At 41.1% G+C, this 26,608-nt stretch overlaps 1 protein-coding gene across 2 annotated transcripts in view; it reads left to right on the forward strand.

Moving 5' to 3' along the window:
- chka (choline kinase alpha) overlaps nucleotides 1-21,428 on the forward strand; it is a 72,098-nt gene extending 50,670 nt beyond the window's left edge. For both annotated transcript variants that reach the window (XM_070899620.1, XM_070899621.1), the window contains 8 exons: nucleotides 477-610; nucleotides 2,507-2,611; nucleotides 6,030-6,088; nucleotides 6,329-6,416; nucleotides 11,026-11,134; nucleotides 13,258-13,364; nucleotides 16,216-16,297; nucleotides 19,287-21,428. In XM_070899620.1, coding sequence (XP_070755721.1) covers nucleotides 477-610; nucleotides 2,507-2,611; nucleotides 6,030-6,088; nucleotides 6,329-6,416; nucleotides 11,026-11,134; nucleotides 13,258-13,364; nucleotides 16,216-16,297; nucleotides 19,287-19,346 — 744 coding nt within the window. In that variant the 3' untranslated portion in view covers nucleotides 19,347-21,428. The remainder of the gene's footprint in view (nucleotides 1-476; nucleotides 611-2,506; nucleotides 2,612-6,029; nucleotides 6,089-6,328; nucleotides 6,417-11,025; nucleotides 11,135-13,257; nucleotides 13,365-16,215; nucleotides 16,298-19,286) is intronic.
- Nucleotides 21,429-26,608: the final 5,180 nt, after the last annotated feature.

The following is a 26,608-nucleotide window of genomic DNA, read 5'->3' on the forward strand; positions in this document are numbered from 1 at the left end:
TTGATTCAGGGTTTCATCGTCTCCTGTATTTGTATACCCCTTGTTACCAGTTTGGTGCATACCAACAAATTGATTGCAGATAATATTCGTCAGGCAATATATAATAATGAGTAAATGTGCCAGAGTTATCAGATGTTTCAATGAACAGGCAGGAACGGTGAAGATGCTTGCCGTTTTCTCCAGATTTGAGATTACACTTCCCAGTCTTTTATCTATGATATACATGTAGGTATTTGAGTACAATTAATAGAAGAGGTAGCGTCTAAAGTTAATTACAAAAAGCGTTTTGCATTTAAATGTATGAAAAGTTGTGAATGTTAAAGTATACTAAATGTTTTCGGACTGTACTCTGGCAGTTTGCATACATAGACATTTACTGTATATAAATGCTGTGTATTATTATAAAATAACAGCTAGAATTCAGCATATTGTAAGTATTTGACTTACTACATGAATATTGTATCACTTTACTTTAGAGTCGGAAATTGGAGACCAGAGAATTGGCTATTCCAAGTATTTCAGCAGAAATAGCAAAAAAGTTGGCCACATTCCATAGAATGACGATGCCATTTAACAAAGAACCAAAGTGGTTGTTTTGTACTATGGAAAAGTGAGTACTTAACTGGCACATTTAGCCTGTACAAAATATTTGAGTATGACTTTTTTTATGGGCGAAGAAAGTACATTTTTGAAGGAAAATTTAGATTGACATGGTTCATTGTATTTGTATAAATTTTAGAGAATTAAAAGTAGAAAGTAACCAAGCAAGTACAGACCCCTCCACTTACACTGGCCACATTTATAACCGGCAATTAACAATAGCCATTTCCATCACCATATTACAAAGGCGCTGGCTATTTTTGGCAGTTCAGTAAGCTAAATGTGAGACCATGATAGGCCATTTGCCTAGAGAGATCATCAAAGCCAAGTCCAATCTGACCTGAATCCCCATTCACATAAATTCAATGATCACTCCAGGAGAGGGAATTGTGGCACAATTATTTCGCCCTCCCCCCACCCCAGCCTGGGAATTCTAATGCCAATTGCCGTACTCCACTGCTGCCTAGTTGAAATTACACAATTTAACACAGACCAGGGATTCAACCTTGGTCTTTGGTACCTTCGCCTTTAATAAACTAAATGGCAATTTTTGGTTGCTATTTATTGTATAAAATAATGATTCTTTTGAACATATCCCAGCTTTGCTATTCAATTTAAATTGAACAGATTGATTTATCTATTTGTTTTAATTGTATTTAACAAAACATAATGGGTTCTTCAGATTGGTATGTGTAGTAATATTGTCAATGTGCTTGTGAAGATTTCTTTTGTTATTTCTAATGGAACCATAAATATGTGATTTTGATACACATAGTGAACAGAGATCTTCACAAACACAGTTATCATAGGCAGTCCCTCGTATTCGAGGAAGACTTGCTTCCACTCTTAAAATGAGTCCTTAAGTGGCTGAACAATCCAATACGAGAACCACAGTCCCTGTTACAGGTAGGACAGATAGTCGTTGAGGGAAAGGGTGGATGGGACAGGTATGCCGCACGCTCTTTCCGCTGCCTGCACTTGCTTTCTGATGCTCTTGGCGATGAAACTCGAGGTGCTCGGCGCCCTCCCGGATGCACTTCCTTCACTTAGGGGGGTCTTTGGCCAGGGACTCCCAGGTGTCGGTGGGGGTGTTGCACTTTATTAGGGAGGCTTTGAGGGCGTCCCTGTAATGTTTCCTCTGCCCACCTTTGGCTCGTTTGTCGTGACGGTGTTCCGAGTAGAGCGCTTGCTTTGGGAGTCTCGTGTCTGGCATGTAAACGATGTGGCCTGCCCAGCGGAGCTGATCGAGTGTGGTCAGTGCTTCAATGCTGGGAATGTTGGCCTGGTCGAGGACGCTAGCGTTGGTGCGCCTGTCCTCCCAGGGGATTTGAAGGTTCCTGCGGAGGCATCGTTGGTGGTATTTCTTCGCGACTTGAGGTGTCTACTGTAAATGGTCCATGTCTCTGAGCCATACAGGAGGGCGGGTATTACTACAGCCCTGTAGACCATGAGCTTGGTGGCAGTTTTGAGGGCCTGATCTTCAAACACTCTTTTCCTCAGGCAACTGAAGGCTGCACTGGAGGCGGTGTTGAATCTCGTTGTCAATGTCTGCTCTTGTTGATAAAAGGCTCCCAAGGTATCGGAAATGGTCCAATTTGTGCTCCAAATAGCAACCAGAGAAATTCTTCCCCCAGGGGCACAATCCACGTCAAAAAGAACACTCAAACTATTCACGTATTCCTGTTGAGACAAATGATATTTTGCACTCCATAAATCTTCAGAATTCTTGAAAGCCTCACCCAATAAAGCATGTCTTGAGGATTATGGATTTATATTTTAGAATTATATTTGGAAGTTCAATGCTTATATTGCTTTCTGCAATTCAAGCAAAAATTACTTGCGTGGAAACAAAGCATTTGCAGTTTTTTAAAATCTCAACAATATCCTTGTTTATTGTTAATGACAGGTACTTGCAGCAAGTGATGCGAATCAGCTTCACAACAGAATCTCACATTGTAGCATTCCATAAACTTCTCAGTTACAACCTGCCACAGGAGATTGAGAAGCTGAGGTAAGGCTTTAATGAATTAGTAATATTTACATTTGTGCTTTTAAAACCTTAAATACTACCTTTTACATTTTAACAAATGAAACGGATGAATTCATGTTGAGTGGGACTTGACTGTTGTAAAGTTCTTACAAATTTCACAGGTCTGACACTATATAGGTTCCGTGTCTGCAGTCACACTCATCAGCAGATCTTCTATCTCCTATGATCTGGAATGCACCTTTACAAACCAATATCTAATTTTTGAAAAGTAGTGACCCAGGGATCGCAACAGTACCCTTATTGTGTGTAGTGGCTATGGTAATCTCTCGTGTGTTGCCACTTGTGTTCTAATTTTATGAAGGCAGACTGAAAAATACTTTAGTGAAATGAGGCATAATTGTAAACCAATAAATTGTTTGTTTTACATAAATACACAATTGACCAGAATACAGTTTTCACACTGTGATTCACCTATTTCCTATGCTTCTTGTACCAGAAAGGTGACAAACACTCAAACTAATTGGCTTTGAGTTCCTGTTACAGTCTGTACCTCCTTCTTTGTCACCTTGGAGACAGATTGAGACACAAAATTAGCCTCTGACCCTTCTCTCAACTGTGTGCGGACGATATTGGTCTGCTGAGCTGTCAATTAAAGTTATCACTTTTAATGGCATGCCTCCCATTTGATGTAGGTGCTTGCAGTGCCTGTGTGTGTGATCAGATAAGACCACTACCAGATGTTTTCAATGAAAATCTTTCCATCCTAATTGTGAGAAGTACTTGGTTTTAATTCTAACGACCCTAATGGTCTCAAAGCTAAAATAATTTGCAAAAGTAAAGAGTCTCATGGTTGCTCCTCTCATTTTGAAAAGCTCATTTGTACATCAAATCATGCTAGTCCCATGTCTGCTGACTTTAAATGTTAAGTCAAAACATGCAGTGTCTCTGGCAAGTAACCTTTTATAACATAAATTAATACAAACTACCAAAGTGCTACAATAGAATCTCGTTTATTCTTAGACTTTTTTTTTAGATTAGCTATACCAAGTGGCCTCATTGTTTGGTTTCTCCCTATCAGTCTGGTTTTATATTTATTATAAGATATGTCACACCATTTCACAAATAGCAGAGACAGTACACAGGGTGCATTGGCATAGCACCTGGATTCTATCAATCCTTCATCAATATTCACAGATGCATCGCCATCATTTAGATTTTTGAAAATAGAACAAATTTCCAAGAGTGACATGGGGACCAAAATTGCACCTTTCCTGAAGGCCTCTTACCACCTGAAATTGGCAGCCACGCTGCGGTGTGCAATGGCCGCTGAATTTTTGTGGAATGGCCGCCGTTTTGAAAATTCCGCTCCTGTGGTATCCCGGCAGTGACCCCCTTCCCCCACTACCACTCCGCTGCTGCCAATCTGTCCTAAGTGCTTCATCAGAGCGTGCACCGCCAATGCCTCTCTCTTTCTTTCCCCCCCCCCCCCCAATGGCATAATTTCCCCCAAAAAATCTTGCTGCCGCTGCTTGGTGCCACCACAACTTTTTCTGCTGGTGCACTGAGCTTGGAGAGTGCTCAAAATGGCAATGCCACTGCCAGTAAAGGGAAGGACCTACTGCCGCGACCAGCATCTTTTTTATTGGCAGACTGCCAGGTCAGGCCAACAATTATTCCTTCAGGTTCAGCCGGGCCATCAACAGGCAGCCTGGCACCCCCTCTTAGGTGGCCCAGTGGGCCGAACTTAAATAATCGCACCAATCTCTCCTTTAAGTGAAGGGGAGAGACGTGGTGACGCGGCACCGCGGTGACGTCATCAGCGCTACACTGATGACTGACAGTGGCGGACACGCTTCCCGCCTCCCCAACTTCCGCTCCTGTAGTGTGCGAACTTCTGCTCACCGCCGCACATCCGCCTCCATTATGACCGACTTCTGGTCTGCTGGAAAAAAAAAAGCCAAAGAGCGAAATTTCGCTTGAGGCCACCGCATCAACCGCGTCGGTAAAAACAGATGAAACACAGTAAGTGCGCCCTGTTTCCAGTGGTAGACAATTTCAGCCCCATGGAGTCTTAACGATTTAGTAGGAAATTCTGCCTAGCAGATCAAATCTTCCAGAAGTCAATGTGAATAATTATTCTAGTTTAAAAAAAAAGGTACATGTATAGTTAACTCCAAAGAAGAAAACTTAAAACATCCAAAATTGTGACTATTCAGTTGAATTTTGCTACTTTCCTTTAGATAGGTTAGTAGAGGCTGCTTCTTGGGGAGAACAAAACTAATGATGCCTATGCTGTTGCTTGGCACAGAGGGTAGTGCTCCCACATAAACAAGCATTCACTCCAGAGATAGGCTGCCATCTTTTCAAATGCTCTCCAGTACACCTGCAGATGCGGGTGTTTTATGGTATCTTGGTTAAATTTCAGAACTCTCTCTTCTGGGGTTAGCCTATCTGAACTGAAACTGCAACATTAGGCTTCACCTGAGTTGGTAGAGTCGGGTAAATTTTATGAATACGTGTTGTCGACATCGAGTGTTGCTCACCGAGATTAATCGCAGAGGAGTTCCTCAAGATTTTTCATCCACGAATGGACGGATAATAAGAACATAAGAAATAGGAACAGGAGTAGGCCATACGGCCGCTTGAGCCTGCTCCGCCATTCAATAAGATCATGGCTGATCTGATCATGGACTCAGCTCCACTTCCCCATCCGCTCCCAATAACCCCTTAATCCCCTTATCGTTTAAGATCAAAATATTTGGTTTTCAGAATGGGGATGTCCCTGCGATTTCCTGATCTGCACCCGCTGCAGTTGAGGCATCACACCAGCAGTGCATGCTTATGAAATCAGAATCTGCTCTAATAGCTATACCAGTAAAACACTCGCGCCATGAATAAAATTCCCAATGCTTCTTCAAATATATGGAATAACACTGACACTCGACAGAACAGGGAAGGTCTGAGAATTATTTTATTCCAGATCAAATAAATTAGTAATTTAAAACTCTGTTTATAGATGTGCAATGTTGCTATTTACTGCATATGCTGCACCTATAGCTGGCAGAATTTTAATAATTCGTTCATGAGGTGTGGGTGTCGCTGGCAAGGCCAGCATATAATGCCCAATCCTAATTGCCTTTACCCTTGAAAATAACACATTTTAATCTACCTAATGGGGAAGATAGCTTTAATGTTTTAAATTGCAAAAATTTTTCTAACGAGCACAACTTTTAAATAGCAAGATTTGTACCTGTTTTACCATCAATCCTTCAAATTAATTGGGTCTGCCATTATATTCTCTCCACTGGCTAAGGAAAGGTATAGTTATTTTCAGATAGAACAGTAAGTTTTCCAAGGAAGTGGTATCTGTTTAGAGAATCCAACGTTGGAAGCACAACTTTTACCATGTTGTTTAATGTCATTATTTCATTCTGCTCAGGTCTTTGCTTCAAGCAACTCCTTCACCAATTGTTTTCTGTCACAATGACTGTCAGGAAGGTAAGAGTTTATACTTTATGGTTGATTCATTTGTTGTACCATAATGTTTAATCTCCTGATCATTTTAAATTGGAAATATTTGTAGTGCCTAATTAGACCAAGTGTAAATTCCTCACTAAGTTCATATCTCAGCATCACGAAGATAACTGGTGTGGAAAATGGAAGTGCAGATTGGGTCAAGGCAGATTGTCGGGCAGTGCATCCTGTGTCTAATGATTTGACTTTTACTTTTCATCCCAGGTAATCTGCTGCTGTTGAAAAACACTGAGAACTCTGATGTTCAGAAGCTGATGCTCATTGACTTTGAATACAGCAGCTACAACTTCAGGTAATTGCAGTTCTGTTTTAAATGCAGATGAGATTAATGGAAGGAAGCTGTATTGTAACTCTAAATGTGCACTCAGCTACTTGGAGCCTTTCAGTGTCTGATAACCAACTGTCACCTGACAGTTGAACAAATAATCAGATGTAACATTCATATATGAAATCTTAACTTTTAGAATGATATGCTCAACCTTTTCTGCCAATCCCATTAACCCTTTAAATTTGAGTATTTATCGCATTTCTTTTTGGATCTTGGATCTAGAATTCAGTCTCCTGGTTATAAAGTCCCAAATGATTGACTGGGCATTTTATCAGTTCCGGGTATAGGATTGAGAATATTACTACAAGAAATGTTGTGGTTTCAAAGATTGTGTCCACTTTAGCAGAAGCATTTTGGGGGCGAAATTGTTCCTTGCCCCGTTTGGGGTGGTAAGCTTCTGGGGCTGGGACTCTCTCACCCAGCCCGGAGATCTAGTCCCCAACGTGGAATTGGGCCTAGCGCCCCTCAAAGGAAGTGGAGTGCTTTCTTCGCAAAGCTGGTGTTGACATCCGCCCGCGCCAGTCTCCTGACCCGTGGGGCGTTAAAGGGTCGGAGCGGTGAGGGGTAACTGCGCATGAAAATGACATCATCGCCAGTTGCACGGTGGCCTGGGGCATGGTGCTGCCGGGACAGCACCTCCCAAACCACCGGGGCAATTTCCCGGGAGATGGTCGTGTCCCCCCCACACCTCCCCGGGCGAAAACTGCCAACTGGACTTTACATGACTAACTCAAACATGCGCCATATCTTAATCTATTCAATTTGATCGAAAATTGAAAAAAGAAACAGGAAATGCTGAAGATACACACCATTTTTATTTTGATGAAAATTGGGGAGTAAATGTATACACAAATGAGGGTAATTAGAAAACAGACATTTCCATTGATCTCAAACTGTTAGTTCTATCTTTATGGAAAAAGAAAAACTGTTAATTATATAGTTTTGTTGAATTAGATATGGTTTGCATGTGGAAGTTGAATTTGAAGTAGATTCTCCTGTCACTTACAAACTAAAGGTCTACTGTATAAAATTAAAATAGTTGTAATGCTAACCTAGTATGCTGTAGCCTTTTAAAAATATTTTAATTAATGTTTAATCATTTTTTATACTTTTTCTACAACCTTTCACACGTGAAGGAATCTTTTTCCAATTACACAAACTGAACCGGTGTAATAATTAATGGGGCTGGTATTCCTGAGCAAAGACCAATCGTGGATCCTTTGGTCATACCTTATGAAGTTATTAAGCAACAACACAATTTTGTGTTATGTTGTAGAAACATGGGTTGTAGTTTCTCCCTATTTTCCACTATTAGTAGTGTATGACAACGCCATTCTAAGTGGAATTGATTCTTTCAATTTAAATTTCAAATTCAGAGGCAATATAATAATTTATGCATCTAATCATTTTATTGTTTTCTCAAACATGAACGATGCGCATGTGGAAAAATGAAATACCATGACTGAAAGGGTTAACAAAAGTACAGACTTAATTCCTTGTACCAGAAGTGTAGCATTTTTGTATTTTGAAGGCTGCTTCGGAATGGAGCTTTGAGGGCCACATATTCTGTTTAAATCAATGTTCCCATTAACTTGCATACATCTCAACTTACTGATGTTAACAAGTAATAGTGTTCTAATTTAGGATTTATCAAGAAGGCAACATTACCAAGGCTCTTTCCAAACTTTTAGACCCACAAAATTCATACAGGACAAACCACCAAATAAAAATAAAAGCACTTAGAACGGAGTGCCTGGGCTCCATAGAGACCAGATTACCATAATTTGGGGTTACATGCGGCCCACAGGTCTATTTGGACACCTCTGCCTTACACTATTTAGGTGGTGTGCTGCTGTTGCCTTTATAATAGACCCCTTTTGTAAGAGTATTCTTCAGGGAATCATGAAATGCTATGGCTAAAATAATAAGCCAGTAGGTCTTATCAGGTCTATGCCAATGTTTATTTTTCTCCACACGAGCCACTTACTCTAATCTGACTCACCTGCTTGCTTCCCATACCTTTTAATAATCCTCTTTTTCAAGCAACTACCTAATTTCCTTTTAAAATAATTTATTGGCTCTGTTTCAACAATAGTTTGTGACTGCAAATTCTACATTCTAACTACCCTTGTGGAAACCTCCCCATGAATTATTTTTGTGCTTCATCATATGCTTATGCCCTCTTGTTACTATCTTGCTGACTAGTTTAAATGATCTCTTGCTGGTGACCGTATCATAACCTTTCTTAATCTTAAAAACTTCTATCGTATCTTCTCTTACCCTCCCTGGCCAGTGCCTGAGGCTAAACCAGGCTGTTCTCAACCTCGCCGTCCTATTTGACTGAGCTGAGCTACCGACCCCATATCCTTACCATCACCAAAACTCTGTACTTCCACCTCCCTAATATCGCTCGTCTCCACCTCTGCCTCACTCCTTTGCTGCTGAAACCCTCATCCATATCTTTTATTACCTCGAGACTTGATGGTTCCAATGCCCTCCTCTTCGGCCTCTCGCCTACCACCCTCTTTAAACCTGAGCTCATCCAAACCTCTGCTGCCCGTATCCTAACTCTCATCAAGTCCTGCTCACCCATCACCCCTGTGCTTGCTGACGTTGGCTTCCAGTCCGTCAACACTGATTTTTAAAGTTCTTGTGTTCAAGTCCCTCCATGGCCTTGCCCCTCCCTATCTCTATAATCTCCATCCCTTTATGTAGCTCGGTGTCAAATTTTGTTTGTTAACTCTCCTGTGAAGTGCCATGGCACATTTTACTACGTTAAAGGCACTATATAAATGCAAGCTGTTGTTTAACCACCTCTGCTCTTGTGAGAAGAAACCTAAACTACATGAGTGTCTCTCCATAACTGTAACTCTCATCCCTGGTACCATCCTAGCAAAACTGTGCTGCATCTTTTCCATTGCTTTTATATCCTTTCTAATACGGTATGCCCAAAACTGCATGCTATTAATTTTGGTTTTAAAGCCTTTCACAAGTACAACATCGTTATTTCCACACCATGGTTACTCAACTCCGTTTAAAATCTAGCCATTTAAGGTGCACTTTCTTCCCCTATCATTCCATGCAAAATAATTTACTTCACATTTTTCTACCTTGAACTATACCTATCTGCCCACCAGCTAGAATATCTATATTAAGAACGTAAAGAACATAAGAAGGAGTAGGCCATCTAGCCCCTCGAGCCTGCTCCGCCATTCAATAAGATCATGGCTGATCTGGCCGTGGACTCAGTTCCACTTACCCACCCGCTCCCCGTAACCCTTAATTCCCTTATTGGTTAAAAATCTATCTATCTGTGATGCACAGTGTTATGGGTTAAGTGTCAAGCAAAGACCAGGCATTTCCTCACCAGGAAGGAAGGGCAACAGAAGGTTAATCGTGTGTAGGCCATATGTTCTAATGCTGGTTCACAGTGACATTAGTGGAGAACTTTTGCCCAAAGTTGGTATATGATCCAGGGTGACTAGAAAATGAGGAAAACATCAGAGGGAGTCTTGCCCTCAAATATATACTTTTAAATTTTGATGCAAATGGGTCAGTCCTGGCAAAAATATGACACTAACAACAATAAAAATACAAAGACCGTGTTTCTTATGTCTATGTTTATAGTGATTAATATTTGTTGTTAAAGATGTAGATAATGGGTGAGGATCAAGTCCAACTATTAGGTTCTCTACAGTGGATTGGTTGTAGTCGATACGGCAATATTAATTGAACTAACTCTAAATTGTAGGTTTTTTTTGTTGGTCAATATGCTGATAGCAGCTTGTCTGATACATGATTTGTGCAACTAATGCAACAAAATTAGTCTTGGCTTCCTCCCCAAAAAACACATTTCTCATCATCCAGTTCTGATTAATGTTATAGAAGAGCTTAAATAATTACCTGTCAGTATTTTCTTAGCAGCCCTAGTGGGTCAAAATTGAAGAGTAGATTTTTACCAGAAGAGACAGTTGCTAAGAATATAAAATGCAGCCTACTGTAGGCTAGGAGTTAGACTGTTATCAGTCAATATTCATTTTGCAGTTAAATTCCAATATATGTAAATCAGCATGCACAATAATTCACATGAAGTTGTTCTCTTGCTGTCTAACAAGACTAATTCTTGACCACTATTATTAACTAGATATTCTCCTGCAGTGTTTCACTGTTTGCTGTACCATACCCCCAACCAATTTGATGTCCTTTGCAAATGTTGATAATTTCACCCTCCATTCATGAGTCCATTATAGTGGGTTAGAACACACACCTTGTGAAACACCACTCACCACTTCTTTCCAAACCAGAATAACAAAATACATTAATGAGTTTTCTGTTGGCAAGGGATGTGAACTATATCTAAAGTAAGTATTGTAGTAAGGGGCTAAGAGACTAATTGGGTAACCTCACTTATAGAAACTGGGAAATGCTCACAGCAGAGATAACATAATATCAATGCAGAATCACCATAAATATTCAGCTGTGACAGTTTTTGGTTCTTCGTTTCATGCAGTAGTGGGTGTGATGCTGAATAAATAAAACACTCCAGTTGCCAATAATTTTTTTTGTATTCTAGAGGGTTTGATTTTGGGAATCACTTCTGTGAATGGATGTATGACTACAATTGTGACGAGTATCCATTTTTCAAAGCTGATATCAAGAAATATCCCACCAAAATGCAGCAGGTATGTTCTTTGAGTACTGAAATTTCAAGTGAGTCCTCCTTAATCCAATTTAGAAGTGCAGAGAATCAAAGGATTTATTTTCATTTCATTTCAAAGCACAATCTGTAATGATTCTACATCTCATCCTAAAGCTTTCGATCATAATGCTGATGGTAAATCATTCATTTTCGTGGCTTACTGTTGACATTACAATCAGACACTCTCAACCCTTGTGCTATATTTCTAGATTGTCACATATAACAATTTAATAGATAAAGGAAAGGGACCGATATTGGTCTCCGCCCCAAATGGCGCACTTACCGTTTTTTAAATGTTTAGTTCGCTGCAATGCATGGGGCGGATAATCCGGTGAAATTCAGGACTTTACTTTTTTTTCCCTGGTCGGAGTGGTGTTGCAGTCGTCAGCGTGGCGGATCGGAGCGGCTGTCGTCAGCGGTGCAGAAGTGCGGGCGGGTCGGAGCGACACTCACTTCCAAGTCATCAGCGTCGCGCTGACACATCACAACATCCCTCCCCTTCAGTTAAAGGGGAGGGCTGCTGCAAACTCTGCAGCCACTTTAGTGGCATGAACTGGGCCACCAGGAAGGTTTCGGCTGAACCCGTGGGTATAATTGTCGGCCCGACCTGGCAGTCAGCCAACAATAAAAAATAACATGGAGTCGCCGGCAGCGTGACCTCCCCTTTAAGGGCAGACGCGCCGCCCAGCCACTCTCAGCTCCCCGCTGGGGAAAGCTCCCAGTAGCACTGACCGGCGGCACCACCTCTCCCGCTGGGATCGGAAAGGGGGTTGCGCCGGTCAGTAAGGAGTCGGCGCATGCTCGATGCAGCGGGAAAACTGGCAGGGCGGTAGCCCATTCCGGCCTGGGGGCAACTTTAGTCGGTCGGCTCCCAGTCGGTAAGGCCTCTCCACTCCAATCCCACCTCTTAGAGGTGGTAATGGTGGTAATGGAGCTTATGGAGGGGGCGATTTTGGCCCCAAGATCTCTTCAAATGGAGATTTAAGATAATTAATGGATTACATTGCATTTTCTGGGACCTATGGCCTACTCCTCACCTGATGTACTGATCACTGTACAATGTGAGCAGGAGGTGCTTGAAGCATCAGGAGTCTATGCACCTACTGTGTGTAAGCCTCATCAAATTGGCCCTGCTCTCCATTATACATCTGGCATGCATGAGAAAGATACCAACCAATCAGTGAAAATAGTCACTGCAAGGGCAGGAAAGGGAGACATTTTTATGTAAATGACCTTGACTCCCTGCTTGGGCTACCAAGGTTAGCTGCCCCTAAGCAGTTTGGCCTGAAATGGGCAACATAGTGACATCATCACCTGCAACCCCAGAAAATGATAGTCATGGGGCCAGCAGATATATGTAGGCTGCTGATGCAGGAAATCCTGCCCCATGACCTCAGTGATGTTCCTGCATGCTATGAACAAAGTGTTGGAAACAACATTGAAATATTGGCATGAGCTGAACATTATCATGCTCACTCATTTATGACAAGCTACACATAGAAGCTCTGGAACAATCACCTAGCATTGCACATCTGGGGTTGCAGGTGGAGGTGGATTTCCATGTAGGGAATGTTCGTGAAATAAGATAAGTGAAGATGAGGGCGGCATTGGCCCATCTACCTCATCCCCAAACCCCCATTAAAACCTACAATTTCATACATCAAAACATCCAATTGTTTCTTAAATATTCAACTCGAATTTTTGCCTCCACCTTTCCACTTGGAAAACCATCCTGGGTAGTAATTACGCTTTGTTTAAAGAAGTGTCTCGTAATATTAGTCCTGAACTTGCTATTTGCCACCTTGTACCTACATCCCTTTTATCTTGCAGTTGTCGTTTAACTCAAAATAGTGTTCAGGATTAACCTCTCCTACTCTACCTAATTCACACGTATCTCAAGCTGCAGTTATTAATAGATCGAGGTGTTAGATCTGATGAGAAATTTATCTACCAATGGGGTCCAGCCAACAAATAAAAAAAATACAGCTAGAACTGAGTTGCATGGGCTTTGTTTAATTTGGATAACTCTGTTCCAGACCATATAAAGTGTACCAGACTGATTTATCATCAAAATAAATCTCTTAATAATGTTGCATTCCATGACAGCTCCGTTTTATCAGAGTTTACAATTCTGAGTGCCAGAATGAGTTTGACGACTTAGATGACAAACAGATGGCAAAAATGGAGGACCAAATGCTGGAAGAAATAAATAGGTAATTATTATAATTGGTGATACTTTGCTTAAAAATAACCTTTATTTATCCACTGTGCAGTTTAACCACACATATGGTTAAAAAGTACAACCTGCTTATTATGAATTTGTATGGTAAAACCTAATTTCAAAGTGAGAAAACATTCCAATGAGTCAATTCACTTAATGAGTAACTGGATGCAATAACGCTCCTGTTAAAGTAAACCTACTACCCACTTAGGAACTTTTATACTGATCTTGGTGCCAGTATTGGGGAAATTGAACACATTTGCAGATTTTTCTGATTGGTTAACGCCAAATTAATGAATATAAAGTGCACATAACTGATCAGAAATATGGGGAGAGAGCTGTTGGCTACTTAAGTGTTTAGTCATCTAGCTGTAGAAGTCCAGGAAGCTTGCCATCCACCTCACCCCCCCCACCCCTGCAGTCACACAACTCCTGCCCTGAAATAAAATCTGCACTTGTATATCTATAGTAATGGTAAAATAGATTTCCAAATAGGAATGCCTATTTGCTCACTTCTTTGGAAGAGGACTGCTAATGGAAAATACTAGGCAGGTCAGGCTGCACTAATAAGTTGACTCTGGTTACCTGCTGAAACCCAGCCATTTACATTTGCAGCTGTGGGCGCAATGACCATAGGACAGCTTTGTGACATGCCAATACCATTCGAGTCAGTTGCACCCTTTCAGCCTTTTTCTCCACTTCCTTTCAAGGGTGCTTCGATGCTGTACTATTGAGAGGGCTCTCTGAATAGCAAGCTGAACTTCCCTCCTTGCTGCCACCTCAATCTGCGTTATCTCTACTTTACCAGCCAACAGATTTGAGTGCTGCCTTGCCACAGACTCTGATTCCTGCCCCAACATTTATTGTGCCGGCCACTGGTTTTTGCAAGTCATTCTTGTTACCCAAATAATCTTTGCAGAGGCTGAAATATACATTAAATATTACTGAAATGAATACTTCCATATGTAGCTAGTTATTTTTGGGAGGCTGGACTTCCTTGTAAGCAGCCACAACATGCAATTACGTGTTACCAACACCAGGCCCAACATGCACTTGGGAGAGTGCAAGTGCAATTGACCCCGAGCAGGATCAATGCACTAATGATGTGGGTGCCAATAAAGCCTGATTAATGTTAGATGTGAAAATTTACCTAATTAACTCCGGACCTCGAGCACTCCTTGCTCAGGTACCATATATATAGCCAGATACACAATAAATCTCCTCCTCTCACACTGTTAAGTCAGCTTTAGAAGAGAATCTCCTACTGCACCAGTGTGAATTTTACCATTTCCCACACACCACATCCCTTTTCAGGGTTCCGCTTTTTAAATTCAGTGGTGATCATCTGTGCTGAATTATGATCAGCTTTGTGCCATATACTGATGAATTAGGAACTGTTCTGAGGTTGTTATAGTCAACGGATACAAAGTTGATTTTCATCCCATTAGATCCAGTTGGATTCAAACCCAGCGTTTAGTGCTGCAAGGACAGTATTTGAATCCATTGTAATCTCCAGTCCTCTGGCACACTATTATCTGTCATTCAAAACATCCTCTGTCACAATATATAAATTGAGCTATTTTCTCCTGAGTAAAACATTCTTTAAATTCTGTTGCTTCCAAATACTTTTTAAAATATAAAATCTGTCCCATGGTTTGCTTAAAGCACACGGAATATAGGCTATATGGAGATAATGCAATAGGCAGCAAAAGCAACATAGCCATTGCTTCATATTACAAAATTCCATCATCCCAACTGCAGAATATAAATGGTGATTCTAGCAAGTTTTTAAATGATATTTTAATAACTAAAACATTACTAGTAAGAATTGGAATTGTATTTTTATTGCAATACATTTAACCATTTTAATCACTTAATTAGCAAATAAGTTGTATCTGGGATATTTATGGCACATTGTCCTTTTTAAAATACTTAAATGCACATCTGCTTTTGACAAATTAGGATAGTTCTTTGGTGGCAAAAAAAATACAAGAGTAATGAGGTAGTGTATGGAATAGAATAGGCGGTGAAGAAGGCAAATGGTATGTTGGCCTTCATAGCTAGGGGATTTGAGTCTAGGAGCAGGGAGGTCTTACTGCAGTTGTACAGGGCCTTGGTGAGGCATCATCTGGAATATTGTGTTCAGTTTTGGTCTCCTAATCTGAGGAAGGACGTTCTTGCTATTGAGGGAGTGCAGCGAAGGTTCACCAGACTAATTCCAGGGATGGCTGGACTGTCATATGAGGAGAGACTGGATCAAATGGGCCTTTATTCACTGGAGTTTAGAAGGATGAGAGGGGATCTCATAGAGACATATAAGATTCTGACAGGACTGGACAGGTTAGATGCGGGAAGAATGTTCCCAATGTTGGGGAAGTCCAGAACCAGGGGACTTAGTCTTAGAATAAGGGGTAGGCCATTTAGGACTGAGATGAGGAGAAACTTCTTCACTCAGAGTTGTTAACGTGTGGAATTCCCTGCCGCAGAGAGTTGTTGATGCCAGTTCATTGGATATATTCAAGAGGCAGTTAGATATGGCTCTTACGGTTAAGGGGATCAAGGGGTCTGGAGAGAAAGCAGGAAAGGGGTACTGAGGGAATGATCAGCCATGATCTTATTGAATGGCGGTGCAGGCTCGAAGGGCCGAATAGCCTACTCCTGCACCTATTTTCTATGTTTCTATTAAGTATCTGTTGAACTTTGGGACCAGTAGAATGGCCTGTCATGATCCTTTCCGGTCCTGTACTTTCCTATGTTGCCATGTTAAATAAAGCTGTTCCTTTTGTGATTTGTTGTTTCAGCTATGCACATGTGTTGATATTGTATGTATTTAAAATTTGCAGATATGCACTCGCATCGCATTTCTTTTGGGGCCTATGGTCCGTTATTCAGGCTCGAATTTCAGCAATTGAATTTGGATATTTGGTGAGTGAAATATAACGGTTAACAGTTATCTTTTGGTGAAATGATACACATGGCTTTCATTTACTTTTATATACTTATTATACAAGCAAGTAGTAGTTTTGTTCTTGGCAGGGGGATGGGAACCTGAGCGTAGATTCAGAAGGGAGAGAAACAAAGCTGGAAATGGAAGTCAGTAAATTAGTAAGTGAGTTTGAAGGCAGAGGAAACAAAGGCTAGAAAATAGACAACAAAGGGGTTTGGCAGTGCTTAATGATATATACTTCAAATCAAGGAATCTAGAAAGTAAGATAGTTGAGTTAAGGGCACAGATAGACATGTGGAAGTATGATCTAACTATTACTGAAACATGGCTGAAAGAAGGGCAGGAATGGCAGCCCAACATTGCTGGTTACAGGGTTTTCAGACAAGATCGAGAGGGGGATAAAAAAGGAGCAGAGATTGCAATATTGGTGAAAGAAACAATTACAACTGTGCGGAGAGATGATATGTTAGAAGGACTATCAAATGAGATCGTGTAGGTCGATTGCCCCTTTTTTTTTCTTCAATCACATTGCTAGGAGTGTGCTATCGACCCCCAAATAGCCAGTGGGAAATAGAAGAGCAAATATGTAGGCAAATTGCTGCGAAGTACAAAAACAAGAGGGCAATAGTAATAGGGGAATTCAACTACCCGAATATTAACTCTGATAGAATCCATGTAAAAGGTATAGAGGGTACAGAATTATTGAAATGCATTTAGGAGAGCTATTTTAGCCAGTACGTAGCAAGCCCAGGAAGAGAGGGGGCAGTTCTGGACTTTGTTTTAAGGAATGAAGCTGGGCAGGTGGAAGGGGTATCAGTAGGAGAGCATTTTGGTGGTGGTGATCACATTTCAGTTAGATTTAGCATAGTTATGGAAAAGGACAATGGTAGACCAGGAGTAAAAGTTCTCAACTGGGGAAAGGCCAATTTTACTAAGTTGAGATGTAATTTAGCAAAGGGGACTGGAAACACCTACTTGAAGGTAAATCACTGGGAGGCGTTCAAGAAGGAGATAGCGGGTTCAGAGCAAGTATGTTCCCAATAAGAAAAGGGCGGGATTCCCAAATCCAGAGCCTCCTGGCTATCGAGGGGCATACAGGGTAGGATAAGGCAAAAAAGGTAAGCTTGTGTTAGACACTGAGGGCTAAATACTGCAGAAAGCCAAGAGGAGTACAGAAAGGGTGAAATTAAATAGGAAATTAGGAATGTCAAGAGTGGGCATGAAAAAATATTGGCAAGGAAAACTCATGTTTTATAAATACATTAGGAGCAAGAGGATAACTAAAGAAAGAGTAGGGCCTATTAGAGACCAAAAAGGTAACTTGTGTGGAGGCGAAAGACGTAGATATGGTTTTTAATTACTACTTTACATCTGTCTTCAGAAAAGAGGGGGAATGATGCAGACATTGTAGTTAAGGAGTGTGAAAAATTAGATATTTATATTAGAAACATAGTGAAAGAGGCAGTATTACAGTGTTTAACAGCTTTGAATGTAGATAAACTACCAGGCCCAGGTGAAATGTATCCCAGGCTGTTAGAAGTAAGGGAGGAAATAGTGGAGGCTTTGACCATCATTTTCTAATTCCCTCTGGCTGCAGGTGTGGTGCCGGAGGACTGCTAACGTTGTACTGTTTAAAAAGAGAGGGATAGACCGAGTAATTACAGACCAGTCAGCCTAACCTCGATCCAAATTATTGGAAAAAATTCTGAGACAATGTGTTCATCGTCATTTAGAAAGGCACGGATTAATCAAGGACAGTCAGCATGGATTTGTTAAGGGAAGGTCATGTCTGACTAACTTGGTTGAATTTTTTGAGGAGGTAACAAGGAGGGTTGATGAGGGTGAAGAGGTTCATGTACTCTACATGGATTTTAGCAAAGCTTTTGATAAGATCCCAGATGGCAGACTAGTCAGAAAAGTAAAAGCCCATGGGATCCAAGGGAAAGTGGCAAATTGGGTACAGAATTGGCTCAGAGGCAGGAAGCAATGGTTAATGGGTGTTTTTGTGACTGGAAGGCTGTTTTCAGTGGGGTTCCACAGAGCTCAGTACTAGGTCCCTTGCTTTTTGTGGTATACATCACTGGTTTAGACTTTAATGTAGGGAGCATGATTAAGAAGTTTGCAAATAATATAAAAATTGACCGTGTGGTTGATAGTGAAGAGGAAAACTGGAAACTGCAGGAATATGACTGGACTGGTCAGGTGGGCAGAAAAGTGCCAAATGGAATTTCAATGTTGAGAAGTGAGGTAATGTGTTTGGGGAGGGTTAACAAGGCAAGGGAATACACAATAAATGGGTAGGACACTGAGAAGTGTAGAGGAACAGAGGCACTTTGGAGTACATGTTCATAGATTCCTGAAGGTAGCAGACCAGGTAGATATGGTGGTTAAGGAGGCATACAGGATATTTTCCTTTATTAGCCGAGGCATAGAATATAAGAGCAGGAAGCTTATGCTTGAACTATAAAACACTAGTTAGGCCACAGTTAGAGTACTGCGTACAGTTCTGGTCACCACATTACAGAAAATATGTGTTTGCACTGGAGATAATACAGAGGAGATTTCCGAGAATGTTGCCAGAACTCTCGAGAATTTTAGCTGTGAGGAAAAATTGGAAAGGCATAGATTTAACGTAATTGGTAGAGGGATTAGAGGGGAGTTGAGGAGAACTTATTTTGCCCAGAGGGTGGTGGGGTCTGGAACTTGCTATCTGAAAGGGTTGGCGAGGCAGAAACCCTCAGCACATTTATAAAGTACTTTGAAGTGCTGTAACCTACAAGGCTACGGACCAAAAGCTGGACAATCGGATTGAGCACGAACACGATGGGTCAAATGGCCTCCTTCTGTGCCGTAAATTTTTATGATTCTTGGAATAAAACATTTTCTGAATAATGAGACCGAATATAAACAAATCATGAATTTCCATTCTGAAATATTTTTGTTAATTGTAATGGATTTCTTCCACAGGATTATGCTTTAGCAAGATTTGAAATGTACTTTGAACAGAAGAAGCAGCTGAATGTTTGATGATTAGAAACCCTGTGGGAGGAGCCAGTGGTGTGAAGTGAAGACAAAGACAGGAGAATAATTTCAAGTGCCAGGACCAACTATGGAAAGCCACAGCAGTGTCCAGCAGAGATGACTGTGTGGATTTGTTTCATGTGGTAGAAGTTTAGAATGCGGATTTGTAGACTTAAAAACAAATAAAATAAATTCATGGACTGCAAAAGTTATGACATGTTTACTTTTTTAGAAATTGCTTTATGAATAGAACTTTGAAAACGCACTAATGTAACATTAATTCAGTACAACATTGCTAATTAATTCTCTGACTGGAGTAGCTTCATTTGTTAGGTAGATGTTCAGTGAACAAAGTATTGGGTAGTGTACATCAAGATATTCCGCTAGCTGGAAAATTTGATTAGTTGTCTTATTTAAATGCTTTATACATGTTTTTTTTTGGCAAAGCAACTTTTAGGTGAAGTAACAATACAGGTCACAGAAAAGTTGATTTTAAATTCTGAAATACTTGCCTATAAATCTCGATTAAAAGACAGATTAATCGCTTTATGTAGTACAATGTGGAAAACAGTAAAACTACTGAAGTTAAAAAGTTTGGGTAGACAAAACAATATAATTTTGCTTTGTTAATGATGACACACCTAGTGAAGGAAGATTGGAACCAAGCTGTTCCAATTCAGCAGACTGATACTTGAGCCAGACAGGGTAGCAGTACCCAAGCCCCTGTTGATGATTGACCAGTTAGCTTGGCTGACTGATGGGACCTAGAGGGGTAGACCTGTCACTGGGGACTGGAATCTTCCCAGTTGTCTCCAGATAATCTTGCAATAAGATGGTCCTCGCTGCTTAAGCTCCAGAATGTTTTTTGGTGATCTGTGCTGGTATCTGCACAGTTTTAGCCAGTTAAACTCTAGACTATTCCCACACACACTTGGATAATCTCTAGTTCTTAGCTGGTGCCAACCTGTGCCTACTTTTGATCTTGTATGTCGCTGTGGGGAGAACGTGCACTCCACACCTGGCAAATAGAAAGTCCACTAATGTGCATTTCTCAGTAGATTGATTGGGAGAATGTGAAGTGTGATGATGGTTTCTGACATGTTAGTCAGCCAGCTGATGTTCTTAAAAACAAATTATAGTTTAGAATATCAAGTTGTGGTGGTTTTGATTTTTTTCTTTGATTTGTTTGTGTTATGTCATTACATAGTTATGCCTCTGCTTTAGAAAATATACAGTCGCATTAACTTTGCTGTTCCCTCATACTAAATAATAAATGTAGAATAAACAAGGTAATATGCGCTTATACTATTAATAGTTGGTAACGGGTTGAGAGTTTTGAACCTGTATTATTTGCACCCAAATCCCTGAGATGAATTTGCATAGATTCTCTTCTGCTTCAAAACTAGAGCCAATAGCAAATATGTTGATGTCAAAACAAATCAGGAAGGATGTATAACGGGCTGCTATTTTGCTACTACGTGTGCTGCGCTTTTGTTGAAACTGAAATTTTAGCCCCAACACGTCACTTTCTAACATTTTCTGGAATGACCTATTCTGCAGTTTCATTGGCAATTTTTAGTTTCCTGACCAACTGCGTTGTGAACTTTGAGTACTACTGTTGTCAGTTTGCTGCGCATGAGGTAGAGCAACAGTGACTAATATTTATTCAAAATTTTGTATTCTATTGCTTATTGTCTGTAGCTCATTGATGTGCCCACATGGAGGCAAATAAGCTAACACCTGAGCCATTTCCTTTGTCTTGTTAAACATGGTATATTTTGTAAATAGTATGGTGGAGCTCTGAAGTTAAGACCAAAGCCAAAACTGATTGGAACGAGGTATTTTCCAAATTAATTAAGAACGTTTCTGATGATGCGTCTGCATTGATGCTACTTACTGAAATATCTTGAGCAAAATATTAATGAGGCTACCACTGACATACAAGTTAATATGTACGTATGTTTGTACATTTTTTTTGAAGTAGGCGATGATTAGGTTTTAACTCGTACTGGTTGAATTTCTTACTAAGATGCAGACATAATAAAAGCCAGTGTCCAGTAAAATTCTAAATCATATTTAAAAAAAAAAGTTTTGTAATAACTTATTTGTTTAAAATGCTATTTCCAATTCAAACTATGCGAATAAAACTAAGATTGAAGTTTAAAATTTTAGTACAGTATTTTGTTTGGTAGCACTGAATAAATCTTGGTGTAACAGTTGCACTGTTTGTGACAATAGCCAACAATGTTACTTTTGTGTAATACTTCTGCTTTACTGGTCAGGTGCTGGGGAAGGTACGTGGCAACCTTAATCCCATCCTTTTCAGTAAGACAGTAATTGCACTTGTGGAATTGCAGTATAAGCAATCAGAATTTACCTTGTGTGTTGAGGTATGATTTGTTTATTGCTGTAAAGAAAATTGATGATTGATTTTAATTTTTTAATGCAGTGATGTGGTGCATTATGTTTATTATGTTAATGCCAAATCAGTTGTATTTTTGTAAAATGTCATTGTATGCACAGTTTATGTACTGACATCAAATCTTTTAATAAAGCTTTCTTTCCTAATGGCATAAGGAAATACGAGTCGAAGGGTGCACTTTACTGTCTTAAAGTGGCTAAAGATGATGATCAATTCCTATAAAAGTAATGAACATTTCTGAATGCAATTGGTTCCATTTGGTACTGTGCTTGCAATGAATGCAGTGCTTAAACTAAAATCTCCATAAAGTGGATACAATCTCATTGTTCTTTCCTGCCTTTTTTTAAAATTGTGATTCCCACAACTCAATATGGCATATATATGTGCAGCAGTTCAGATCTTGTTGCTGAGTCTCAAATAGGAAACGTGAAAAGCTAATAAAACAAAAATGATCAAGTCATATAGTTCCTTTCCAAATCCGGGATGGAAAACCATAATATACTTTTACTACCTGTGTAAACTATAGCTCTCAGATCTTTTGTTCTGCCTGGTGACTGTATTTTCACTGTCAGATATCTTCGGGAAACATGAAAAATGTTGCCTCTGGTCAGCTTATGACTATTGGGCTGTTTCAAACTAATAGATGCTACCCCTTCAACTATTGGAGTAGATTTTCATTTTCCCACCTAATGTAAAACTGCGTGGTATATGTATTAGCCACCTTTTGTGGGAAACTGCCTGATTTTCATTGAATTTTGCCCAGGTAACACATTGAAATTCTTCTCCATTGTTGCATTCCCAACCATCGGTGACACTTCCAGATAGCTGCCATCTGAGTAGAAAATTTGCATTTAGAAAAAAGGTTCACATTGTGGAGTTTTTCTGCAGGAACTAAGTTTAAGCTGTGATCTAGTTTGAGTGCACACAGTGGCTATTGCCTGTTTTTCAAGTACCTGTGGGGTGAGAATCCCTAGGGAACTATACCATAGGATGTTATCTGAAAATCTTTCTCCAATCTACATTAATGTGAGTGGGAAATACACAAAATGATCAATCTTTCAATATCATGGTTGTTGTAGATGTTGAGCTACTACCTTGAAAATTTAGTACCTTCAGCTTACCCAATGTGAACTCTTAATTTGGGGTGGTTGCAACAGCTTGCCGAGGGGATGAGAATGTTACTTTGTATAGCTATAACTTAACACCCAAAAATCAAAACACATTTGGCACATTGTGCCTGTGCCAGGTCTTTTGAAAGAGCTATCCAATTAGTCCTACTCTGCATAATTGTTCATAACAGATGCAGATGGGTCAAAGAGGGCATGAATCATGAGTGGAAAATTTGATGCAAGTCAAATATAAAAGGATTGCAACAATTTAAAAGTGAGTACCATAATGGCGGTCCAAAAATTCCAAAAACTTTGGAGATTTTCAAAAGACATCTCAGTCCATTAGCAGCCTACACAAAGGCTGAAGGACCATTAATTAAGAGGCAAAAGTCCAAAATCAAGGATCGAGAGACCAGGAATAGAGCAGCAATTTTCTTTTGCTGCCTACCAGAGGTGCATACTCTAACAGTGCTCTAAATGGTCTTGGCACTCAACTAAAATATTTGAAAGCTTCTGATACCAGGACATGAGCTTACAATCCCAGAAATTGTCACCATTGCGGTAGACCATCAGCCCCAGTTGCTTCAACTGAATGAGTATTTTTACCATTTTTTCTCATTCAAATGTATCGGTCAAGGGGTTTTTTAAGGACTGATTTGGGTCAGTTTTCATCATCATACTCTTAACAAAATCAACGTTGCTATGGGAATTCTTTTTGGGGTTGCTTGAAAGATGAAGAATGCATGCATGCAAGGGAAGCCAATTTGCATTACAGGAGAAGAGCTCTAACGCCTTGTCTGTCAACTCATCAATCGTCAATGGTGGATTTATGTGGACTTAGTATGTGCAAACAATGCTGTCACATACTTCTATTTGGCAAGAAAGTGGTGACAAAGTTGTGTTGCATGCTTCAAGATGACTGTTGGATAACTCGAGGGCACACATGACACTGCCCGTTTAACCCTGAACTTTTTTGCTTTTGACTCTAAGGCTGGCATAGAGTAGATCTGCAATGTCAACTCAATCATTTATTAATCAGGTGACTGACACACTACCAGAGCAAGCAGCTTAAACCCTTTACCCATGCAGAACTGGCTGTAGCAGAAGAGAGCTGTCCATTTTTCTTAAAGCCTCCAAAATGAAGAGGAAAAAAATGACAAAAGACCTATCTAAAGTTTCCAGCATCTGCAGTAAGTTGCTTTTATAAATCTAACAGCACAAAGAAACAACAATTCATCTTTAAAGATTCCAGCCTTAGGTGTGGTTCTTAGTTACCTCTATAATAGGTGAATAAGTTAGATGGGTGACCCTAGGGCAGATATGACAGAAGTTAGGATTGATGATGCAATTTGTGCCTAAGCCCATCATTTGTCTTACTGCATCCTTATAATGGAGGATACATTTTATACCCTCCCCTACTTCTGATGGAACATGTGGCAGAATTTGAATGATGTAAAACTGATGGTTCCTGTCCCCTCCTCAAATTCTGTTGTGTATCTGTAAAGCATGCACTCCCATGTTTCACCACCAGGGAGTGCATCCCCGGAAGTCTCAAGGGATCCCAGCATCCCTTGGGAGCACTGTATATAAGTCGGCCCCGAAGGCCTGTTCCTCTGGAGTGTCTTAATAAAGACTGAGGTCACTGTTATTTTATCCTCCTTGTCTGCACCCTCATCTGTGTTAGGAACACAATAACTGGCGACGAGAATACGAATCCAACGCAAAGATGCAGCAAACTGGAGAAGTTCTCGGAGGGTGAGGACTGGGAAGCCTATGTCGAACGGCTAGACCAGTACTTTGTAGCCAACGAGCTGGATGGAGAAGGAAGCGCTGCAAAAAGGAGAGCGGTCCTCCTCACGGTCTGCGGGGCACCGACCTACAGCCTCATGAAGAATCTTCTGGCTCCATTGCAACCCACAGATAAGTCATATGAGGAGCTGTGTACACTGGTTCGGGAGCATCTTAACTCGAGGGAGAGCGTGCTGATGGCAAGGTATCGGTTCTACACGTGGCAGCGATCTGAAGGTCAGGAAGTGGCGAGCTACGTCGCCGAGCTAAGGCGACTTGCAGGACAATGTGAGTTTAATGGCTACCTGGAGCAAATGCTCAGAGATTTTTTTGTACTGGGCATTTACCATGAGACCATCCTACAAAAACTTTTGACTGTAGAGACACCGACCCTCAGTAAGGCCATTGCGAAAGCACAGGCGTTTATGTCCACCAGTGATAACACCAAACAAATCTCTCAGCACACAAGTGCTAGCAATGTTCATAAATTAACGGGAACTGTGTTTGCGAGCAGAAATGTACAGGGCAGAACCCACAAGTCTGCAACTGCCAGCAGGCCTCAGGTGACCCAGATGACTCAAGAGTCCCCAACAAAGGATGAATGCAAGGCATTCACACCTTGTTGGCGTTGTAGAGGCTTCCATTCAGCCTATTCATGCCACTTCAAAGGGTGTGTTTGCAACAGCTGTGGAACAATGGGGCACCTCCAACGAGCTTGCAAATGGGCTGCAAACCTGCTAACCACCACATGGCAGAGGAAGATCGGTCCATGGTGGATCAAAGCAATTTCGAGCCTCAGAGAGAGGAGGCAGATGCTGAAGTACACGGGGTGCATATACTTTCGACTAAATGTCCACCTATAATGCTAATCGTAAAATTGAATGGCTTATCCGTAGCCATGGAACTGGACACTGGCGCTAGCCAATCCATCATGAATAAAAAGATGTTTGAGAGATTGTGGTGCAACAAGGCATTCAGATCAGCCCTGAGCCCCATCAACACGAAACTGAGAACGTACACCAAAGAGCTTATCACTGTTCGGTGCATGGTCACCTACGAGGGCACAGTGCACGAACTGCAACTCTGGATTGTCCCGGGTGATGTCCCCACACTGCTTGGAAGGAGCTGGCTGGGCAAAATCCGCTGGAACTAGGATGACATCCGAGCGCTATCACATGTTGATGAGGCCTCATGTACCCAGGTTCTTAACAAATTTCCTTCCCTTTTTGAGACAGGCATTGGAAACTTTTCCGGGGCGAAGGCGCAGATCCACTTGGTCCCAGAGGCACGACCCATTCACCACAAGGCGCAAGCAGTACCTCACATGATGAGGGAGAGAGTGGAAATCGAGCTGGACAGGCTGCAACGCGAGGACATCATTTCCCCAGTGGAATTTAGCGAGTGGGCCAGCCCGATTGTTCCAGTACTCAAAAGTGATGGCACGGTCAGGATTTGCGGCGATTATAAAGTAACTATTAATCGTTTCTCGCTACAGGACCAATACCCGCTACCTAAGACAGACGACGTATTTGTGACGCTGGTAGGAGGCAAGACGTTCACCAAACTTGACCTGACTTTGGCCTACATGACGCAGGAGCTGGAGGAGTCTTCGAAGGGCCTCACCTGCATCAACACGCACAAGGGACTGTTCATCTACAACAGATGCCCGTTTGGAATTCGATTGGCTGCAGCGATCTTCCAGAGAAACATGGAGAGCCTACTCAAGTCGGTACCACGCACGGTGGTTTTTCAGGATGACATATCACCGCCGAGCACCTACAAAATCTGGAGGAGGTCCTCCAGCGACTGGATCGCGTAGGGCTGCGGCTGAAGAGGTCGAAATGCGTCTTCATGACAACAGAAGTGGAGTTTTTGGGGAGAAAGATTGCGGCGGACAGCATTCTGCCCACAGACGCCAAGACAGAGGCTATCAGGAACGCGCCCAGCCA

Source organism: Pristiophorus japonicus, chromosome 14, assembly GCF_044704955.1.
Source record: "Pristiophorus japonicus isolate sPriJap1 chromosome 14, sPriJap1.hap1, whole genome shotgun sequence".
Classification (NCBI taxonomy): Eukaryota; Metazoa; Chordata; class Chondrichthyes; family Pristiophoridae; genus Pristiophorus; species Pristiophorus japonicus.